General features: G+C 49.5%; 1 protein-coding gene across 8 annotated transcripts in view; it reads right to left on the bottom strand.

Moving 5' to 3' along the window:
* Positions 1-23,106, bottom strand: part of SLC39A11 (solute carrier family 39 member 11) — a 428,283-nt gene that overhangs the window by 288,856 nt on the left and 116,321 nt on the right. For 5 of the 8 annotated variants that reach the window (XM_058705004.1, XM_058705005.1, XM_058705010.1 and 2 more), the window contains exons 4-5: positions 12,902-13,060; positions 8,549-8,647 (exon numbers count right to left, since the gene is read on the bottom strand). The exons of 1 other annotated variant lie outside the window; for it this stretch is intronic. In XM_058705004.1, coding sequence (XP_058560987.1) covers positions 8,549-8,647; positions 12,902-13,060 — 258 coding nt within the window. The remainder of the gene's footprint in view (positions 1-8,548; positions 8,648-12,901; positions 13,061-23,106) is intronic. 2 more of the 8 variants (XM_058705008.1, XM_058705009.1) reach the window with 1 other exon arrangement.

Here is a 23,106-nt window from a genome sequence, read left to right as displayed (position 1 = left end):
AGGGACTGGAGGCTGAATGGGTGACCTAATCAACCGTGCCCTTATAATGAGATCTCCATAAAACCCCAAAGGCACAAGATGCAGAGAGCTTCCAGGGTGGCAGGGAGACGCGGAGGGCTGACGTGTGGGGAGCTCCCCGCACCTTCCCGTACCTTCCCTGCACTGCTGTACCACCTGGCTGTGAGTTTTATCTTTTTTCAACAGACCAGCGATCTCACAAGTACAGCTGACCCTTGGACAACATGGGTTGTGTGGGTCCAATGATAGGCGGATTTTTTTCCACGGACAGAGCACGGCACCATAAATGCATTTTTTCTTCCTTGTGATTTTCTCTTCTTTTCTAATTTTTTTTAACGTTTACTTATTTTTGAGAGAGAGAGAGAAAGAGAGAGAGAGAGCGGGGTAGGAGCAGAAAGAGAAGGAGACACAAAATCCAAAGCAGGCTCCAGGCTCTGAGCTGTCAGCACAGAGCCCAACACAGGGTTCGAACCCCTGAACTGTGAGATCATGACCTGAGCCGAAGTCGGACGCTCAACCGACGGGAGCCGCCCAGGCGTCCCATCCTTATGGTTTTCTTAATATTTTTTTTCCCTCTAGCTTACTTTACTAGAAGAATGCAGTACATAATACGTACAGCATCCAAAGTACGGGTTAATCAACTGCTTGCATTATCAATAAGGTTTTCTTTCAGTCAACACTGAAGGCGTGCTAGTACCAGTTAAGTTTTGGAGGATTCACAAGTACAAGGAAGGCCGCCTGTGTGGCTTCGTTGTTGAGCTTCCGACTTTGGCTCAGGCCATGACCTCAAAGTCCATGAGTTCGAGCCCCACATCGGGCTCTGTGCTGACAGCTCAGGGCCTGAAGGCTGCTTTGGATTCTGTCTCTCCCCCTCTCTCTGCCTATCCCCTGCTCCTGCCCACCCTGTGTGTGTGTGTGTGTGTGTGTGTGTGTGTGTGTGTGTGTGTGTGTCTCAAAAATAAAAAACATTAACAAAAACTTTTTTTAAGTTACATGGGGCCTGCATGTATGTGGGGGAGATGTTGGCACCACTAACATCTGCTTTGTTCAAGGGTCAAGCGCAAACTGTTTTCCTGAGTTCTGTGAGCTGCTTCAGCCGACTAATCAAATCCGAGGAGGGGGGATGGGGAACCTCGATCTATGGCTGCTCGACGATCAGGACACTGGCAGGTAGACAGATATCTCCAGGGAGATAGCGTCAGAACTGAGTTGAATTGTAGGGTACCCAGCGGGTGTTGGAGAACCGCTTGGCAGCATGGAGAAGACACACACCACGGAGCCTTCTTCCTGGGGGGGTAGGCAGCCACCCTGCGTCCCCACGTGGCAGAGAGAGAGAGAGCTCAAGCTCTCTGGTGCCGCTTCTCGGAAGAGCACTAATCCCACCACTGAGGGCCCCACCCTTGAGGTCTCATCTGAACCTAATTATCTCCCAAAGACCTCACTCCGAATACCATCACCCTGGGGTTTAGGGGTTCATACGCTGGGGGCCGGGCGGAATGCCTAATTCAGTCCTGGCAACAACCCAGACGTCAAACCGGGGGCACAATCCACTAGCAACCTGTTACATGAGTGTGGTGAATCTAGTTACGGAAAGTGAAGGCATCGGGCAAGTTGAAGGTTTCCGCCTCACCTTCTCAAATCACTTTGGCCTCTGAGTGGCCGCTGGTCATTCTTCCTCTGAATATTCCATCCGAGAGAAAGACACCGCAGCAGGAGTGGCAAAGATGGGCTGTGGTCCTAAGGGTCCGGTTTTATGGGCAGAACTTTTCAACCCATTCCCTTGGGAATAGTAGAAAGGAGGGGCCATCTGCTTATAGGATATCCAAACATCTATGAGAGAACATGTCACTTTCTAGAACCCAGAGGCAAGACCAATGAACATCACAGTGAAACCCTCCTCCTTTGAAGACGGCAAGCATACACAAACACATAGACACATCTCCCCCAACACACACACACACACACACACACACACACACACACGTACGTTTTACTAAGCCTGGATCCCCAACAGCTTCCACATTTCCTGATGTAAGGGAACTGACATTTATTAAACACCTACTGTATGCCAGCCAACCTGTGCGGTAGGTACTCTGTAAGCATTACTGCCACCATCTCAGGTAGGATTCTATCCATTCTACAGATAAGGATACTGAGGCTCAGAGAGCTAAGTAGCTGTCGCAAGACAGGCGGCCCTATGAATCCAGGGCGATTTGGTTCAACATGCCTGTTCCACTACAACATGTTGCCTCTAAAGAATCTTTATACCCACCTAGAAATGCAGACTAGGGTGGGGAGCATGGCGGTGTTAGATAGAATTAAGATACAATACGTATAATGGCAATACTATTACCTAATGCCATTATGGAGGAGTATCCTTCTACGTCAGCATATAATATGCCTTCACAAAATATAGTATCGTTATATAATATAAATAACCCACCTTTATCCCCAACTGTGATGTTGAACTAGCACTCTCTCAGCAAGAAAACCTAGCTTTAGCTGGCGCGTCCCCAGGCTCATTACGTGCAGGTCCTGCCTTAAATCGCTTCCGGGCATCTTCAGCGAGCCGGTCTCCCGGGACGCCACCAACTGCAATGGCACCGCCATATGGAAACTTGATATTCAAGCAGCTTCTGACAAAATGGACGGGGTGGTGAGCAGAGTCAGGATCAGGGCGTCAGACGAAGCAAGGCGATCGCTTTCGCAAAAGGCTGCTGGGAGAATCGGGGGAGGTGGTAAGGGGGTAGTGGTAAGGGGGAGGTGGTAAGGGCAGTGGTAAAGGGGAGCGTGTGCCAAAAGGTCTCCCAGGTAATTCTGGCGAGCCTGGAAATGTGCAACTCAGAGAACCGGATCCTCTCCCCTTTCATCCTGACACTGTCCCTTCGTCACCGGCAGAAAGTCCTTCTGTCCCTCTTTTCGGAGGCTTTTGCAATAGGAAAACTTGGCTTAGAAGGGAAAGAGAAAGGTATTTGAAGGGCAGTGAATTTGTCAAAAACACCTGAACAAAAAACAAGTTATGAGTTGCCTTCAGTCGGCCGTCACCACATCGGCTGCACATCGGAGCCTCTGTGGGGATGTGTTGCTTTAGGCATCTAGATCAGAGGCTCCAGAGGGAGGCTCAGGCGTTAGTCTTTTTCTAAAGCACCAAAGACGACTTCCCTGCTCCTTCCCACCGCCCCTCCCACCTCCCTTCTAACACACTTCCTGATCATACCCCTTCTTAGGCAAACATCACCAAGAAAGTACGGCCATGGAAACCTGTATAACGGATTCAAATTTCAGATTCGGTTTTTGGTTTTTTCACCTGCACGTTTAACTATCTCTGCCTCATGTTTGTTTTCTTCCAAGAAAGCGGCCAGTCACAGAGGGCACGGATCCGCTTCCAGAAAATAACTCACGGGCACAAAGTCCTTTAAAACTTGGAAGCTGTAGGGAGTTTTCACAAAGACGATCCCCTGCGATCTTCCCTACACCTTCATTTGCTCATCCATCAGACGCCTCCTGGAGACCTACTATGTGCCAGGCACTGTGCTGACTGGTGTGGAGGACACAGCGGGGACCAGAGCAGACTTATCCTTACCCACGCTCCTACCTTCAGGCCCCCAAGGGATCGGGTCCACAGGTGAGCACAGCACAGGGAAGATGAGGGCCACACGGGAGAAGGTGCCAAGTGGAACCAAGACGCGGGGTGGTCAGGGAAGCTTCGTGGAGGAGGAACACACAAAGGGCATCCCGTGGGGTAAGCAGGAGAGAACAGTGTTCTGAGCTGTTTGCCTTCGCCACTGGGTTCGTAATGGTCACTTAGCTTCTGTGCTAGAGTTGGAACACTTCCGTCTTACTCGGGTCAAGGTGAGGAAAGTCCTCCGATTGGAAAAAGAGCGCTCCAGGGGGGATTGGCTGTGATTCTGGAGCCCCAGTGTGCTCCTGCAACACAGGGATGAAGTCCCTTCCCCTCCAGCCACTCCTGAGACACAGGACAGAGAAAGGAACTGCAGACTTCACGCAGCACAGACCATTTCTGTATAACACCACACCACCGCTACCACAGAAATACATTGTCGTTTCTCCCCGGGGCTCCACAGGGGGTAGCTGTCATCCGACTCTGTCCTAGGAACTGGCCAGACCACACCTCTGTGCCCACAGTTCCCTCCTCTGTTCTTCTCGGACACCAGAACCCTGACTGCCCTGGGGCTCGACTCTTCCCAGCCTTGGGGCCTACCATCGGCACCCGGATCCCATCCCGGAGGAGCCGGACAACAGGGGTGTGGCCGGATTGCCAAGCTGGGGAAGGGCACACCCGGTGCCTCGCCAGGGATGTCACTGCGAGTGACAGACACACAGGCTGCCACCCGTGGGAGGAAGGAGCTAACAGAGACGTGCACCCAATTCCGACCCTGTAACCCTCTGCCACCATCCCCTGTGCCATAAGCTGGACTCAACAGCTAGCCTACACACGTATTCAGTCACAAGTTCATGGGAAAAAATAGGGAATCTAAGCACAGAGAGCAAATGGCAAGTTCTAGAAGGGTTTGCATTTAAGAATCAATCCGTGGGGCGCCTGGGTGGCGCAGTCGGTTAAGCGTCCGACTTCAGCCAGGTCACGATCTCGCGCTCCGTGAGTTCGAGCCCCGCGTCAGGCTCTGGGCCGATGGCTCGGAGCCTGGAGCCTGTTTCCGATTCTGTGTCTCCCTCTCTCTCTGCCCCTCCCCCGTTCATGCTCTGTCTCTCTCTGTCCCAAAAATAAATAAAAAATGTTGAAAAAAAAATTTAAAAAAAAAAAAGAATCAATCCGTGCCAGTTTATGGGGCGCCCGGGTGGCTCAGTCGGTTGGGCGTCCGACTTTGGCTCAGGTCAAGATCTCGCAGTTCGTGGGTTCGAGCCCTGCATCGGGCTCTGTGCTGACAGCTCAGAGCCTGGAGCCTGCTTCGGATTCTGTGACCCCCTCTCTCTCTGCCCCTCCCTGGCTCACACTGTGTCTCTCGCTCAAAATAATAATAATAATAATAATAATAATAATAATAATAAAACATTAAAAGAAATTTTTTTTAATCCCTTCCAGTTTATTATAAAAATGAGAAGCGTTTAGCGCTTGCTTTCACGGTGCTCTATGGCCTCTACCAGAGCGACAGCTTACGTGTGCCCCCGTGCACGCACACGTGCGTGTTTTCATGCCAGACCCACCGAGGGTCCTCTGGGAAGACACAGCCTTGACAGAGGTCGGCCCCGAGCCCTCTGGTCAAAATCCGGAGCACACAGTCCCCGGTGCTCTGGGCCACTGGCTGCAAAGCTGCAGGCATTTTTCTGCAGCATTCACCACCCACCCCAGAAAGCGAGGGGGGCAAGCGGAAGGGAAGAGAGGGAGTTGGCGGTACGTGTATCCACAGCCAATCGTGCACCGCGAGACTGCGCACTGGTGACACCCGCGGTTTTCTCCAAGCAGCAGCAACCACCCCAGGCTAGACTGCTGCAACGCCCCTTGTAGCCCCTGTGCACGCCGGCAGGACCAAAATCGACACCCGAGCATCTTCCTGAAAGTCGCAGGAGGCTGCAGAATGCGTCGTAGGCCCAAGTATGGCTCCCACTTGCACCTTGGGACCCAGGGAGGCCTGAATGCCACTCTCTCCAGATACCGCGTGCCGGAGGGCCTCCAGCTTCAGCGCGTCAAGAGCTCCCCAGGGCGATGCAATCTCCTGCCCGTTCCTTCAAAGACTCAAAACCCCTGTTAGGGAAGCCCTCCGAAAGACCACCTTTCCACAGTGCTCTCCAGCCAGGGCTCACACGCTGTTGCTTCTGTTGCTGGCTACCTTATGGGTCTGCTCCACCAGGAACTAAAGTATTCATTAGTGCCGCGTACCGGTTAGTGGGCTTGGCTGCTCAGGGTACGTGCTCAGTCAGCCTGCCCATTCCGGTGCAGGACTGCAGCGGGTTCTTGTTCAAGACACCCAGTCCCTAAACGGATGGCCTCCACTGACATCCACGGATGAGCTCTCTGTCTACCTACCCGAGTCACCTCTCAATCTTAGTACCGTTAAGTACCAAAAAAACCTGAGGGAACTTTGTTATGGGCTGAACTGTGTCCCCTAAAATCCTTACGTTGAAGCCTTAAACCCTGTGCCTCACAATGGGACTGTGATTGGAGACAGGGTCTTAAAGAGGTCGTTAAGAGAGAAACAAGACCGTTAGGATGGGCCCTGATCCGATCCGACTGGTGTCCATATAAGAGGAAATTTGGACACACAGGGAGGTGCCAGGGACGCACCTGCGCAGAAGAGAGACCACGTGAGGGCACGGCAACAAGACAGCGTCTCCCAGCCAAGGAGAGAAGACACAGAAGAAACGCACGCTGCAGACACCCTGATCCCGGAGTTCCAGCCCCCAGAACTGGAAGCGGATACATTTCTGTTGGAAGCAGATACATTTCTGTCGTCTAAGCCACCTGGTCTGCACTACTATGTTCTGGCAGACTTAGGAAATGGACACAGAAGCGCAGAAAGTTAAGCAATATGCCCGTGTGCAAAACCTCCTTCCTCTTTGACCTGATTCTGTAGACACTGGAGGTGCCCAATCCACCCCGCGCCCCGGCCCCTGCACCGGGGGCTCTCCCCAGCCCAGCCAAGATGCGCCCAGCCAAGATGCCGACAACCGATCGAACAGGATGCGCCTTCCAGTGTGAAACAGAATTGCATCTGCCACGGCCCAACCAAGTAGGAGAAAGAAGGAAGCACTGGCAACTGAGGCAGAGAGCCAACCTTTGCTACGGAGCTAGTTGGGCTCATCAGACGATGCCAGGCTTGTGCTACAGACTCCCAGGTGGTTCCTACGGCAGTTCCCCTTTTTCTGTAAGAGAGTCTTGCCATCCCCGCCCCACCCCCATCTTCTCTCTGTAAGGTGTTCTTTCTTTAGTGAGGTAGAATCGGAATGCTAAAGATGGAGAGAATCCGTGAAGGAGAAGAAAAGCATCTGAACCCTCCCGGGCGGGGGGGGTGGGGGGTGGGGGTGGGGGGCGGGGAGGGGAACGGGATAATCGCCTCCTGCAACATCTGTCACTTCCAGACACTTGTCATAGGTGGCCCCTCATAGCAACTCCCTCCAACCAACATGCATGGACGTCGGCAAAAGTTGGGCACGTGTTACAAGTATGTGCACACACTGCTCGTTCAAGTTTTCAGCAGAGCCATCTTCTTGCCGTTACAGAGAACACGAAGAGACACTTAACGGGACTGGGGACACAGAGAAATTGGGGGCAGAGATAAAGAGGGGGCAGAGAAGAAGGTAGGACCCCCACTGCTTATGAACTTGACCCGCCCCCCCCAGAGCCTGTCTGGGCGGGACCACCAGCCAGCTCTCGAGAAGAAGGTAGGACCCCCACTGCTTATGAACTTGACCTGCCCCCCCCCCCAGAGCCTGTCTGGGCGGGACCACCAGCCAGCTCTCTCAGATGAGAGATCTCAGATGGAACCAGATTCCCACCAGCTCCCCTTCCCCCTACAGTCTTCGGGCAGCCTCCTCAAGGGAGAGGAGGGAGGGGGTGGGGAGCACACAGCTCCCAGGGAGAAGGCTGCCAAGACAGAAAGCAAGCTGAAAAAAGCAAGTAGCAACAACACAGACGGTATGTTACCATTTGTTTTTCAGAAAACACAAAACAAAATTACATTTCCAGATGTACATGTATACATACGTAATAGCACGGAGGGACCTAGCTACTCAATGATGGGGAAATCACCCGGCAAACTACATACATACAAGTTAGGTGGTGGGGTGCTGCATAGGTATTAAAATGACTGCAGATAAAAGTCATTTCAAATTTAAAAATAACACACAAGAGGGGCGCCTGGGTGGCTCAGTCGGTTAAGCGGCCGACTTCAGCTCAGGTCACGATCTCGCGGTCTATGAGTTCCTGCCCCACGTCAGGCTCTGTGCTGACAGCTCAGAGCCTGGAGCCTCCTTCAGATTCTGTGTCTCCCTCTCTCTCTGCTCCTCCCCCGCTCACACTCTGTCTCTCTCTCTCAAAAATAAATAAACATTAAAAAAAATTTTTTTTAAATAACACACAAGAGAATGCACAGTTTCCAATGGTATAAAACTGCATGCACACACATTCACGAGAGAAGGGAGCTCTAAATGAGGCAGAGCTGGGACTGCTCTAGAGCGGATTGAAAGCACACTCGGGCGATACAAGCAAAGGGGGAACGTGTTTCTATTTCACTGTTTAAAACACACAACATAATTCATTTTCTTGCAGGAAGAAGAGAGAAAAAAAAATCTGGAAGGATACCCCCTAAACTAATAACAACGGTTGGTCTGGGAAAGGACAGGAAGATGGAAATGTCATAGTCCACTCAGGCTGCTATAAAAAAATGACGAGAGCAGCTCCCAGCTGGCTCAGTCGGTGGAGCGCATGGCTCTTGATCTCAGGGTTGTGGGTTCAAGCCCCATGCTGGGTGTAGAGATTACTTAAAAAAATAAAACCTATTTAAAAATGACTATAAGCAGAGTGGCTTATGTGCGACAAAAATGGATTTCTCGCAGTTCTGGAGGCTGGGAAGTCCCACATCAAAGCGCTGGAAGAATCAGGGTCTGGTTTCTTGTTCATAGACTGTGTCCGTGTGTCCCCGTGTGTCCTCACCTGCCAGGGGGGGCAAGGAGCTCTTGGGAACCTCTTTATAAGGGCACTGAGCCCACTGTAAGGGCACCACACTCGTGACCTGATCGCCTCCAGAAGGCCCCGCCTCCTAAAACCATCGCATTGGGGGTTAGGATTTCACCACATGAATTTGAGGGGGATGCAGTCTATAGCACGAAAGGAATTTCACGTAAGGTTTTGTTGTTGTTGTTTTTTAGTTTTTATGGTGAGATTTCTGTGTTGTATTGGTGTAATAGTAATGGGATTAAAAAGAAAGACAGGAGGCCTTGGAAACACACACCCTACCATCCTTCCCAACCCTACCCTTCTACCCACCAGTAGAAAATCACTGCTTTAAATTCAGGGTGAAGGCTTCCCACCTGCTGCTATCCTTACCTTCATATAGAAATAAAACTGCAAAGATCATAAAAATGCCAATGTCTCCAAACAGCTCTTTAATATCCATTCTGTCTCTCCCTGGGGCCTCCAAAGGGAGCCCTGGGCTTGGGCTGGTCCCAGTCACATGTATCAGCCCCCTCTGGCCAGCCTTCTTCCTGAGGTCTAGGAGGTGGCACCTGTGTGCCTACCCCCAGCCTCCTCCCCTCTCCCATTAAGACACCATTTGGCAGGGGCACCTGGGTGGCTCAGGCGATTAATTAAGTGTCTGACTCTTGAGTTCAGCTCAGGTCATGATCTCACAGTTCATGAGGTCTAGTCCCTTGTCGGGCTCTGTGCTGACGGTGCGGAGCCTGCTTGGGATTCTCTGTCTCCCTCTCTCTCCGCCCTGTGCTCGCGTTCTCGCTCTCTCTCTCTCTCTCTCTCAAAAATAGACAAATTTAATTAAAAAAAAAAAGACACCATTTGGCAAAATCTCCGTAAACCTCTGTGAGCTCATTGCCCATGAACAGTTACTGCCTGAGCTTTCTCTGCTTTACTCCCCGATAAAGAAAAGAAAACAAATATCCAGTTCAGGGAGCGATTTGATGTATCTGAAGTTAACAAAGCCACAACAGGGTTAACCTGACAGGCTGTTAGGAGTAAAACCCTTTTCATGAGCAATATTTTGCTTGGGCTGCAAAAGGGCAACAGATAAACGTGAAAGGCGGCATGAACAGAAACGGAGTGGGTTGCTAACCATCTCCTTCCCATAAACCCAAGAGTCTGGGCTCCCAAACTGCCTTCTCAGCTGCCTGAGACCACTACCTTCCCTGGGGGTGCTCAATCAGTGCGGGACCACCACCTGGACTCCAGGTCAAAACCCATGAACTCAGACTCCAGAAAGTATCTTCGACAGATCCAAGCTGCTGCCCTTTCTGGGTCTGGAAAGCAAATTAGCAGTGAAACCCAGGAAACCTCGTCCTGTCTCAGAGCGATGGCGGGTCGGGCTTCAAAGCACCACTCGTCAATGGCAGCATCTGTATTCGGTGACTATAGCAATTATAAATCATTCTTATCCTTTTATAAGACCTTCCAGGGCAAATTCCCCTTCTCATATCAATGGCCAGAATTAATTTCTTTTAAAATGTCCTAGAACACAGGCGCCTGCCTGGGTGGCTCAGTCAGTTAAGTGTCCGACTTCAGGTCAGGTCATGATCTCATGGTTCGTGGGTTCGAACCCCACGTCGGGCTCCGTGCTGACGGCTCAGAGCCTGGAGCCTGCTTCAGACTCTATGTCTCCTTCTCTGCCCCTCCTCCATTCATGCTCTGTCTCTCTCACTTGCTCCTCTCCCTCAAAAATAAATAAACATTAAAAAATTTTTTTTTTATTTATTGTCCTAGAACAGGTGTTTACTCTCAGGCTGATCTTTCTGTTGATTAGCGAGCTTCTGAGCATTAACGGTTATTATGTCCTTTCTCAAGCCCCTTCAAGTTCTCTCCCTGGATGCTCAGCCGCCACTCCCAAGCCATTCCTAATTTTCTGTACAGTCTGTCCAAGACTTTTCCCTGGGATCTTCTCCATATTCAAAGCATATATTAGAATAGACATCAAGCAAAAGGTTAAAAAAATGTGCTGCTGCCTGGTGCAAATTAGCCAATGACTATTTACACTGCCCAGAGAAAGTCCCCACGTTCAGACAGCTGATCAAATATAGCTGGGGACCTCCTGCCCGCCCCCAGTACCAGTGAGCAGTGGCCCATCATGAGTGCAAAGAGCCCTCTACAAGAGACTGTCTTAGAAGCCCAGTGGGGACTAGGTAGGAAGGGCAGAATGAGACCCAGCGGGGGCTGTGCAGAGCCGCTGAGCCAGCCCCTGGACTGCTGTTGCAAGAGTTAAGGCCATTGGCTGTCAGATCTTCTGCCAGGGCCAGTAGAATACATCCCAACAGCAAGTCCACACATTACTAGGGTGGATTTGAGAGCAGAATATGGCAGCCCACACAGGAGACCTCTCAAAGTCATTATCATGCAACATAATGAATAGCAAGGAAGCCAAGGGTCCAGGGGGCAGAAAGTGACACTGACATTCAAGCTCTCGATAAAAAAAAAAAAAAAAAAAAAAAAAAAAGATACATGATCTTTCCTCCAAGACAATATCATGCCTCTCCACCCAACCATCACATCCAGCTCTCTGGTCCAGAGGCTGGTCCTTCTGGGACATGAGTAATCAGCTTCTTACCAGCCCCAGGGCCAGGTTCCCAAGAACCCGTCCTTCTCTCTCTCCGGTCAGGAATTTTTTTTTTTTTTTTAACGTTTATTTATTTTTGAGACAGAGACAGAGCATGAACGGGGGAGGGTCAGAGAGAGGGAGACACAGAATCTGAAACAGGCTCCAGGCTCTGAGCTGTCAGCACAGAGCCCGACGCGGGGCTTGAACTCACTGACCGTGAGATCGTGACCTGAGCCGAAGTCGGCCGCTTAACCGACTGAGCCACCCAGGCGCCCCTCTCCGGTCAGGAATTTAAGGCAAGAAAGAGGACAGGAAGGCAGGGAAGACAATGTCAGAGTACCTCTTGGGATAGATGTCCAGCTGACTCCTGTGAGCCTGACCTGATCCCAGCTCATCAGAATCCAACAGAAGCAATAACCTTCAACCTCATTCTCCCCGATAGGGTCCTTCCTCCTCCTCTTCCCTTTCTGGGTGAGCAGAGAATTCAAGCACGAGCTCAGATCTCACGGAGGACTTCTGCCTGCCTCTAGGGCTGCTTGGGACACAGCATCTGGTGAGGCTGTATGTTCCCGTACTGGGTTCTTACTGACACTGACCTTTCTCTACTGACAACAGTATATGCAGACTACTTGATTTTAACCAATGGCATTCAGTTACAAGCTCATGGCTTGACCTTGGCTCTCTCTGTCAGTGATCACAGGCAGATGGCGGGCTGTGGTTCGTACCATGCTACTGCATGAGTAAGTAGACGCTCATCCCCCAAACCCAACCCACCAGCCCTAGTTTGCCAAAAAGGCCTAACATCTCTGGCTACCCCCAACCCCCCAATTCTGGTGCCTTTTTAGATTTAAAAAAAAATTTTTTTAACATTTTTTTAATGTTTATTTATTTTTGAGACAGGAAGAGACAGGGCATGAACAGGGGAGGAGCAGAGAAAGAGGGAGACACAGAATCTGAAGCAGGCTCCAGGCTCTGAGCTGTCAGCACAGAGCCCAACGCGGGGCTCGAACTCACAGACCATGAGATCATGACCTGAGCTAAAGTCGGCTGCTTAACCGACTGAGTCACCCAGGTGCCCCTAGATTTTTAAATTTTTACTTTGCAGCCCCTGAAGGGAGTTATTCTCAAGCTATAGGAAGGAAAACTGGAGCTGAGGGACACACAACCAGCAAATGGCAGAAGTGAATTCAAACTCAGAGCCCTGCTACCCAATGTCCCCACTTCATCCTCCTATAAATAAGCTCCCGTCCATGTGACGCTTGGCCAATGGTCTTAGGCTAGAGTTGGGTATGTCGTCATCTCCCTGATGACAGTGAACGCTCCTTAAGGGTCAAGACCATGATCATATTCACTCACTTCTCCCGGTTTCTAGGTCCGCTCATATACACAGTGCCACAGAGTACGACATCAGCTATACTCTATATTTATAATGAAATCTGACATTTAAAATCTGAACTCACCAAAATGTAACTAAGGGAACGATTAGTCATATTACCAAGAGCTTATTTTCTTTTAGGGGGAAAAAAAAACAGTCACAATTCAGTGCCTCTAGGTAAAAGCCCTAAATGCCTTAAAATATCTATTTCAATATCACTGGCTGCTCAACAGAGACATGAATGGCTACGTCAAGTGTGAACAGTGGTACTCACCAGGTGAGGCATCAGGAGGTCAGCCAGGTAGACAAACGCAGCTCCAAGAGTGAAGCCGATGGCCACAGGGAAGAAGGCAAAGGCACCAAAACCCCCAGAGGATGTGGCCATCTCCACTGCCGGGGCCAGGAGAGACCAGTAAGAAGCCGCTAACATGACCTGTAAAAACCACAGTGAACAATAAGCCATTAAACCAACCACACAGAAGGTGTTTCAAGTGCAGACTTTAGTTGCCCTTGAACTGAACCCAACACATGTGCTAGGCCTTCAGTCTTCCACGGTAGCTACTATCTCAAACCGAAAGACCACCGCCAGAATGCCTGGAACGAGTGCCGTAGGAACAAAACATGGGGCAGACTAGAGCTGACCTTGGGAGAATGGAGTCCTAGATGCTGTCATCTAGCCTCTAATCCAGTGGTTCTCACCCATGGGCAACTGTACCTTCCAGGGGACGTTTGGCCATGTCTAGAGACAGTTTTGGTTGTCACAGTAGATGTGTGTCACACATGTCTGTCTCCCTTCCATTTTTACCTGTTAGCTTTCGAGGTCTGCTCTCTGAGGCACCAAAGAAGGTATCGTTCCTCTTTGACACGTGGCACCCTTTGAAATATTTGAGGACAACCACTGATCAATATCAGCTCAGTCTTGCCAACTTTGTTATCTCTCAAAGGAAAGAAGGGAACTAATACTCATTGACCGCCTGCTATTTCCAGGGAAATGTATCTTTGATACCTTATTCTATCATTGCCACAACCTGGGAGGCAGATGCTGTTTTCTATTACTATCTGTAGAGAAAGAAATTGAATCTAGAAGTAGTAAGAATTTGCACAAGGGCGCACAGCCAATAAATGGTAGATCCTGAACTGAACAAGTAGGACCTAATCACCTCGATGAGGGCAGAAACATGAAAGGAAAGAGAAAAATGAAGCTGAACCCAAAAAAACCTCAGTGAGGTCAATTTGATAAAACTTTCCAGTGTTTACCGAAGTAAACGCTCGTCGATGGCTGTTTACTCTTACAGATGCTGTGACATCTCCTTGGCAGATACACCCACTACCCATCGTAACCATATGACAGTCGTCACTGACATGCAAAGTGTTGAATGGGTTTCTAAAAATGATTTAATTATGCCTTGCCTTTAAAAAAAAAAAAAAAATCTGCATCACCCATCTCCAAAATAACACTCAGAGTGACAGAACCAGGAATTACAAAAGCAACAATAAAGAATAAACCCATGCAGAAAGTAATTTCTCTTCTGCCAACAATCATCCACACATCATCAATTGCTCTGGGCCCGATTCTCCTAGCAAAAGTCTTAGGGCCACCCCCCGGAAAATTGTATCTGCCTCAGAAACTTCCAGAAAGAAAGAAAATGTCTCATCAGTTCAGTTTCATGAGATCATCCAAGGAAGCCTGTGGGCCCCTTCTCCGTGACACAGCCCAACACGTCCCAGACTGTTGTCTCACGGCTTTAGAATTCAACAGCCTTTGAGAGCTGCTGTTCGTGGTGAACTCCACACCAAGGAGGATCTGCACGCACCTGTCCAGCAACCTCTTTCCCTGCACGTTCCAGGGCCTTCCATACAGCCCCACCATCAGCAACTCTAAAATGGTACCATCCAGGAAAGCCATTCATCTCATCCTTCAATCCCTCCCGGCACCCTATCCTTGTCGATGCCACAGGTCGGGGGCACTTCCTCAGCCTCGGTTCCCCATCCCATCTTGCACACCAAGTGTGTCTCCCTCTGCCCCAGCTCCTTTCCGTCCCTCAGCATCCCTGTGTGCCAACCTTTCCTCTGCCCCTCCAGATGAGAAATACAAAATGTTCCCGTGGACAAGTGACACGAGGTACAGGGCAAAAGAGATGTGCCCCTCAAGGCAGGGGTATGCCAGAATCTGGGGTGCTTTAAACAGAAAAGCAGCCCAGATGATTCGGGTGGACCCCTCCTTGAGAATCACTATTCTTCATCCTTCCAGATACCCAACTGGACCCAACTGGATTTCCTTCATTTCTTTTCCTCACCATCCCTGCCACCCACATAAACTAGAAAAAAGACCAGAGAACAGTCATGAGGTAGTATTGGGTTGCCTGTCCCAAGCGACCACAAGGCCCAAAGAAAAGTTATTTAAAGGGCAGATGTGGTAGACGAAGATGTGGTGACTTCCCCCCCCGGCCCGCCAAAGACAGCCACATCCCAATCCCCAAAACCTGTGAATATGTCACCTTACATGGCAAAGGGGACTCTGTACTTGTGATCAAGTTAAGGATCTTGATATGGGGAGGTTATGCTGGATGATCTGGATGGAGCCAATGGGATCACAGGGTTTCCATGAGACAACGAGAGGAGTCGCAGGGTTGCCTGAGTGGCTCAGTCGTCTAAGTGTCCGACTTCGGCTCAGGTCATGATGTCACAGTTTGTGAGTTCGAGCCCCGCCTCGGGCTCTGTGCTGACAGCTCAGCGCCTGGAGCCTGTTTCAGGTTCTATGTCTCCCTCTCTCTCTGCCCCTCCCCCATTCACGCTCTTTCTCTCTCTGTCTCAAAAATAAATCAACATTACGAAATAATTGTAAAAAAATAAGCGTCACAGGAAAGATGTAATGACAAGAGCAGAGGTCACTGTCAGTAAGGGACTGGAAGATGCTGTCGGGCTGGCTTGATGATGGAGAAAAGGTCGTGAACCAAGAAATACAGGCGGCCTCCAGAAAGTGGAAAAGACAAGGCAACAGATTCTCCCCTAGAGCCTCCAGAAGGAAGGCACCCCGGAGAACACCTTGACTGTATCCATTTTGGACTCCTGACCTCTGACCTCTAGCACTTTCGGATAGCATGTTTGTGTTGCTTTAAGGCACTACATTTGTGTAGCTTCTTACAGCAGCAACAAGAAACCAATACAGCATATGAAGGCATGCATCACAATTTTTTTAGAGCAGTTACAGATTCACAGAAAAATAGAGCAGAAATTACAGAGAAGCCCCGCCCCCCCGCCCCGCCATCTTGCACAACCTCTCCACTATCAACCTCCCGCCCCTCGGTGGCATAGTTGTTACACCATATTGATACACCATTACCGTCCAAAGCCCATAGTTTACATTTGAGACCAGTCTTGGAGCTGTACGTTCTATGGGTTTATACAAACACATAAAGACAAGTATCCACTCCTCCAGTATCAGAGAGAATAGTTTCACGACCCTAAAACTCCCGTGTGCTCTATCCATCCTTCCCTCCTCCTAGCCCCTGGAGACCCCTGATCCTTTTACCATCTCCATGTTTTTGCCTTTTCCAGAATGTCATACAGACAGAATCAATCGCTACAGTGTGTAGCCTTTTTGGATTGGCTGCTTTCACTTAGTGATATGCTTTTAAGATGCCTCTGTGTCTTCTTTAAAAAAAAAAAAAAAAGTTTATTTATTTTGAAAGAGAAAAAGGGCAAGCATATGCGCATTCAAGCAGGCGAGGGGAGAGACAGAGAATCCCAAGAAGGCTCCGCACTGCCCACGTGGACCCCAACGTGGGGCTGGAACTCACAAATGGTGAAATTGTGACCTGAGCCGAAATCAAGAGTCGGACCCTCAACTGACTGAGCCACCCAGGCGCCCGCCCCCACTACGTCTTTTCATGGCTTGCTAGCTCATTTCTTTTGGGCTCTGAACAATATTCCATTGCCTGGACGGACACCGTTTATTTATGCATTCATCTGCAGAGGGGTATCTTCGTTGCTTCCAAGTCTTGGCGATGATGAATAGAGCTGCTCTAAGCATCACGTGCAGGTTTGTGCGTAGATGTAACTTTTCAGCTCGTTCAGGTAAATACCGAGGAGTGCCACTGCTGGACTGTATGGTAAGTCCTATTTAGTAATTCCCCCAACGCAGCTGGCTGGCCTGAAACTCTCAATACTAGAAAAGCTCCTTTAAATGTTAAGCATTTTTTGATGTGGACGTAGTGACACTGACTAGCTGTAGAGAGGCAGGAAGTCGTGTGCCAATGGACTCTCAGCCTTAAGGAACAGAGCCTGGAGGGGATAGGTTACCAAGGAGAGGGCTCAAGATTTCAGGTAACGGGCTCCACAGGAAAGTCCTTGCCAGCCGGTCCCTTTATGACCCCAGATGACAGATCCCGAAAGCCTTCCCACTGATGCAAACCTGCTTATAAAGGCAAAAACTGGTCCAGCAGCACCAGCCCTGAAGACACGGGATAGAAGCCTGAGGAGCAGACAGTGGGTACCTTCCTCTTCCCACCTTTGTCTACGAAAGGCATGCATAATCAGGTTCTGGGGTACACGGCAGGGACCTCGCTGTTCCCCAAAGTCCTTGTTTGCCTCTTTACTGCCAAAAAGAAAACATAAAACCCAATCGATCAAACGCGCTATGGGAAAGCTTTTGTGAAGTCCATCCTCCAAGCCTGAGGTTGCCAAACCAGCCAAAGTGGCCCAGTTTTGTGCTAAATGATCAAAGCAGCTCAAGGAAGTGAGCATTTCAATAACAACAACTCCTGCAAAAAAAGAGCTAAGGAGGAAATACATTCTTTTTAATGTATTTTAACATTTATCTATTTTTTGAGAGACAGAGAGAGAGAGAGACAGAGTGTGGGCGGCGGAGGGGCTGAGAGAGAGGAAGTCACAGAGTCCGAAGCAGGCTCCAGGCTCTGAGCTATCGGCACAGAGCCTGACGTGGGGCTCGAACTCACGGACCGTGAGATCATGACCTGAGCTGAAGTCAGACGCTTAACCGACTGAGCCACCCAGGAGCCCCTACATTCTTTTGAATGTATTTTATTTTATTTTTATTTATTTATTTATTTTTAATGTGTGTACTCTGCCCTTCTTCCCACCACTAAGGGTGGCCCTGCCCTGGCTCTCTTCTTGACATGCCTCCCGTGGTGTCTCAGCCCCATCCTGACCTCAACATGATCCCTACAGAGGGGTGAATGAATGAATGGATGACAAGACTTGATTTTAAAAAGTGGATGTTCGGGGCGCCTGGGTGGCTCAGTCAGTTAAGCATCCGACTTCAGCTCAGGTCACGATCTCACGGTCCGTGAGTTCGAGCCCCGCATCGGGCTCTGGGCTGACGGCTCGGAGCCTGGAGCCTGCTTCCGATTCTGTGTCTCCCTCTCTCTCTGCCCCTCCCCCGTTCATGCTCTGTCTCTCTCTGTCCCAAAAATAAATAAACGGTAAAAAAAAAAAAAAAAAAAAGTGGATGTTCATCTTGTTGATCACTGACAAAAGATGGAAACAGCCCCAAATGTCCCTTAAGAGATGACGGACTGCTTTTCAGCCCTGGAAAGGAATGGAGCGCTGGGTCCATACTATGGTATCGGTGAACTTTGAAAATATTAATTATGCAAAGTGCAAGAGGCCAGACAGGAAAGGTCGCATAGTATATATGACTCCATTTACACAAAGTATCCAGAACAGGTAAATCCTCAACACAAAACAGATCAGTGATGGACAGGGGGTGGTGGGGACAGGAAATGGGGGGAGGGGTGGCGGGGGTGGGGGGAGGCAACTGTTTCATGGGTACAGGGCCGTCCTTGGGGGGTGATGAAAATATTTGGAACTAGACAGAGGTGGTGGTTGCACAACATTGTGAACATACTAAATGCCACTGACTTGGGCACTATAAAATGATTAACGGTAGGTAAATTTGGTCTCAATTAAAAAAAAAAAAAAAAAAACCAGAACAGTTGGGCTTGCCCTAACCATTAGATCATTAGTGCAATGATCTTGCCCTACAGCCCCTGGTTATGAGCTGAAACCCCCAGCCAACTTGCCTTGGTCCAAGCACTTTCATCGGCGAAAATGCCAAAACACCAAGACCTACCTACCTCTCATGGCCCTTTCTTCAAGCATCCAAAACCCTTTACCCGGGTCCACATGTACAACGGACAGGAAAACACAGGATTTAGAATCAGGTTCAAATTTGAACGTCGGCTCCGCCATTTGGTAGTTAGGTAGCCTAAGCAAGTAACCTAAGCTCTCTGCAGCACAGTTCTGAGCAAACGAAACACAGGGGCAATGCTACTACGTAACAAGATTGTCTCAAAGAATTCCACCTGCCAATGCATATACCACACCAGCCTAGTTCCTGGCAGGAAGTTAAGTGTCAAAGTGGTGCTGCCAGATTCTTCTCTGAGTCTGCCTGCACTCAGCAGGCTCCCCCGCTTGGCCCCATCTCGCTGCCTACCCCTCCTCCAGGGTGGCCCCTTTCCAACACACTGGTGTCATTATTTGTGTCCATATTCCCCTGGGACTAGGATTAGGGCCATGCTGTGAGCATCTCTGTATCCTAGCACCACAGACCTGGGCAGTCCTGGGCAGAGCAGCTCTTCAATACAGGATGGCCCAAATGAATCCTCTGTTATCCCTGCTAGTGAAGGGGAGCGATGGGGGGGGGGGGGGGGGCGGGGAAATCAAAAGAAGGCGTCATCGGGAAGTGATTCAACACTCATTTTTTAGTCTGCTACCTAAATTACCTTCCAAATTAAGTACTATATAGGCTCGTACTCAAATGTCTTCAGTTCTTAGACAAACACTGGATGAGTCACTGTTTAAAGTAATGGAGTTTTTCTTAGGTGTGGAAAGAAGATTGTATAGAATTTTCAGAGCATCACAGGTAATCCATTGAATACAATCTCCTGATAGAATTGCACTCTTAGAGTTGAAAAGGGTTTCGGGAGGCTGCCCAGTCCAAGCGCTTCGTTTGACAGGTGGGAAAACAGAGACCTGAAGGGATCCAGTGGCTTTCCCAAAGCCCCAGCGCAAGCTGATGTAATCCAAAACTGACTGCACCCTCCCACATCAGGTCAGCCCCACCCCTCCCCCACCTCCACCGACCCCTGGGGGTCTTTTAAGAAATTCTAAGGGCTACCGAGTAAAGACAAAGGTAAAGTTAGTGCCTCCCTCATTCCCAGGCAAGGCATCCCACGATGACAGCTTGGGATGAATCGGTTTTAGCAATAATCAAATGTAAGCGATCCCATGGCCATTCCCCACCATTGGGATATAAGCTGCTCCAAGAAAACGCAGCACTGGGAAATCTTTGGCAACTCATCAACAGGAGAAATGATCTTGTGGAACATTTTTCTCTGCAAGATTCATCAGACCTTACAAACCGAAATAAACCTTAAAAACTGAAACCCTTAGCCCATGACTGCCTTAGAGGGAGGCAAACAAGAAGATAATGTCCCCCCTAGCAGCATAGCTAAAGCTGGCAGTTTCAAAACAAAGCCCACGTACATTATGCTTTCCGCGTAGGGCTATGAATGAGAGGCACACCTTCCTCCCTTACAGACCACGCTTTAAAACAAGGACACTCTAAATGCAACATACATCCCAGACTGGATCCTGGGAACAGAGGAAGGTCATCAGCGGGAAAAACAGTGAAATCCAACTGAACGTCTGGGCTGTAGGGAAGAGTAACGTACCAGTGTTAATTTCTTGGCCTAGACAAATGGGCTGTGGTTATGTAAGATGTTTAGGGGAAACTGGATAAGGGTCTGCGGAAATTCCCTGTGCTATTTTTGAATGTTCTCTCAAAATCTAAAATACTTCCAAAGAGTTTATTAAAAATTAATAATAACAGTTACCAAGGCCTGAGAGAAGATTGAGGGGGATCACTGCAGCCAAGGATCGTAAACTGTGCGAGCAACGACTCGAAGCCAAGAGGGCCCGTGGTTTGCTTTGTGGGGTCAGCAAAGTGACCAGCCTGGGGCGGCGCTATGCGTGGTAACCGGAGGGGACTGTGTCCCTCACAAGCTTCACTTCTGGGAAACTACGGCCTCCCTCCTTGGGGCTCAGAGAGGGTAAGTCACCCAAGGACACCCAGCAGGAAGTCACAGAACTGGGATCTAAAACCCAGGCCACGCTCTTAACGCCAAAGCTCCATTCCATCCCCTAGATGTTTGAAATTCCTCAGAAACAGTAACATTCACAATGTCACCTATTCAGTACGTCTAAGCAGAGAACGATTTCCCCCTAAATATAACTATCAGTGTTGACTGTGTTTAAAACAGCAACGTTTACCGTGCTGCTGTGTGTCAATCCTAGCCCATTTGGGAATACCGTGAAATTGAAATTGTGGAACTTTCGGTTACAGGTGGCTGATCGAACACAGACTGCTGGCTCCTGAATTCCCGCTGGACTTAAAGTATAGGGACGGGAAGGATCTTGATCACAAAAAAGGAAAGGAGAGGGAAAGGAGGGGCAGGTAAGGACTGACAGAGACCCTGAGAAGGCTGACCTAAGGTGGTTCCCCCCACAGAACCCAGAGCAGCCCAGGGATGGAGGGGCCCAGACCCATCCAAAATGGGGGTGCAAATGGGTGGCAAAGAAGACTGGTGGAAAGGCTGGAAAGCCATCAGATCCCAGATTCTTCCTGAACTTCACATGGCCAAGCAACTGGCCTGCCAGACACTCGGGGACACCCCTACCCCCACTCCACACCCAGCTAGGGGCTGGACCGCACCGAAAACAGGAGAAAGTGAAAGCCCGTGTATGGAACAGGAGTGCCCAGTGTGCTCCCACGTTCCAGCCCCACTCCTGCCCCGGCCCCGGCCACCTCCTGCCCCCTGGGCGGCTTCTCCAGAGCACTCTGCCTCCCCAGATTCCCTGCACAGGTCAGGGGGGAAGCCGGCTGAAGACTTTATGTCCTGGCACCCTGTGTCAGGAGCTACAGTTCAGCAGGCCCAGGGCCAAGAGCCCAAAGGAGAAGAGGGGCTAGAAGATTCCCAGGCAAGAGGAAAATCATAGACCTCCTGGCTAATGTCTGGAGGACAGACTTATGATTTTAGGCAGGAGCCTGGTGTCCAGTAAAGGGGAAAAAAAGACCTTTACCAATGCTGGAAAACACAGCTGCACAAGAAAGGAAATTCATGAAGAATATTTACAGTCTTTTTTTTACTTTTTTTTTTTTAATGTTAATTCATTTTTGAGAGACAGAGCGTGAGTTGGGGAGGGGCAGAGAGAGAGGGAGACACAGAATCCCAAGCAGGCTCCAGGCTCCAAGCTGTCAGCACAGAGCCTGACGCGGGGCTCAAACCCAGGAACCGTGAGATCATGACCTGAGCCCAAGTCGGACGCTCAACCGACTGAGTCATTCAGGCGCCCCAAGAATATTTACAGTCTTAATGTAAACTGACTAATATTGTTTATTAAGTGATTTGCTTATTTGTTGTGATAAAATATATGTAACATAAAAGTTACCACGTTAAAGGTCTATACAATTCAGCCGTATTAATTACATTCACAGTGTTGTGCAACCATCACTGCTGTTTCTAAAACTTTCCACCCCAAACAGAAACTCTGTAAACACTGAGCAGTAACTCCTCACTCTCCCGTCCTCTTCCCCCTACCCCTGATAACCTCTAATCCACTCTCCGTCTCTACGAATTTGCCTATCGTACGTGTTCCATGTTAGTGGAAACGTGCAATCTCTCCCTTTGCATCTGGATTATTTCACTTAGCATAATGCTTTTGAGGTTCCTCCATGTTGCAGTGTGGGTCACAATTATATTCTTTTTATGGCTCAATAATATTCCATGATTAAGCTGTGATTATTGAACTAACCCCCCAAAAATACAACATATCTACAGCATTGGATGCAGGTGGAGATAAGAGAACCGGGTTCTCATCTTCCACACCTGGAAGTCACTGGCTACATTTGAGGCTGAAGAAGCCAAGCAGTGGCCGAGTAGGTGTGCAGCTGAGAAATTTGGAAGCAAATAAACACTGATACTCATCCCTGAGACATAGGAAAGAGGGAGGAGGGTCTGCAGATTGCTGCTTTTTGTTAATCAACCCTGTAGAAGAACTTGCCTTTTTTTTTAAATTTTTTAAAATGTTTTTAGGGGCGCCTGGGTGGCGCAGTCGGTTAAGCGTCCGACTTCAGCCAGGTCACGATCTCGCGGTCCGTGAGTTCGAGCCCCGCGTCAGGCTCTGGGCTGATGGCTCAGAGCCTGGAGCCTGTTTCCGCTTCTGTGCCTCCCTCTCTCTCTGCCCCTCCCCCGTTCATGCTCTGTCTCTCTCTGTCCCAAAAATAAATAAAAAACGTTGAAAAAAAAAAATTTTAAAAAAAAAAATAAATAAAATGTTTTTATTATTTTTGAGACAGAGAGAGACAGAGCGCAAGCGAGGGAGGGGCAGAGAGAGAGGGAGACACAGAATTCGAGGCAGGCTCCAGGCTCTGAGCTGTCAGCCCAGAGCCCAATG

The sequence above is a fragment of the Neofelis nebulosa genome, chromosome 16 (assembly GCF_028018385.1).
Source record: "Neofelis nebulosa isolate mNeoNeb1 chromosome 16, mNeoNeb1.pri, whole genome shotgun sequence".
Classification (NCBI taxonomy): domain Eukaryota; kingdom Metazoa; phylum Chordata; class Mammalia; order Carnivora; family Felidae; genus Neofelis; species Neofelis nebulosa.
This window is presented reverse-complemented; position numbering and strand designations above follow the sequence as displayed.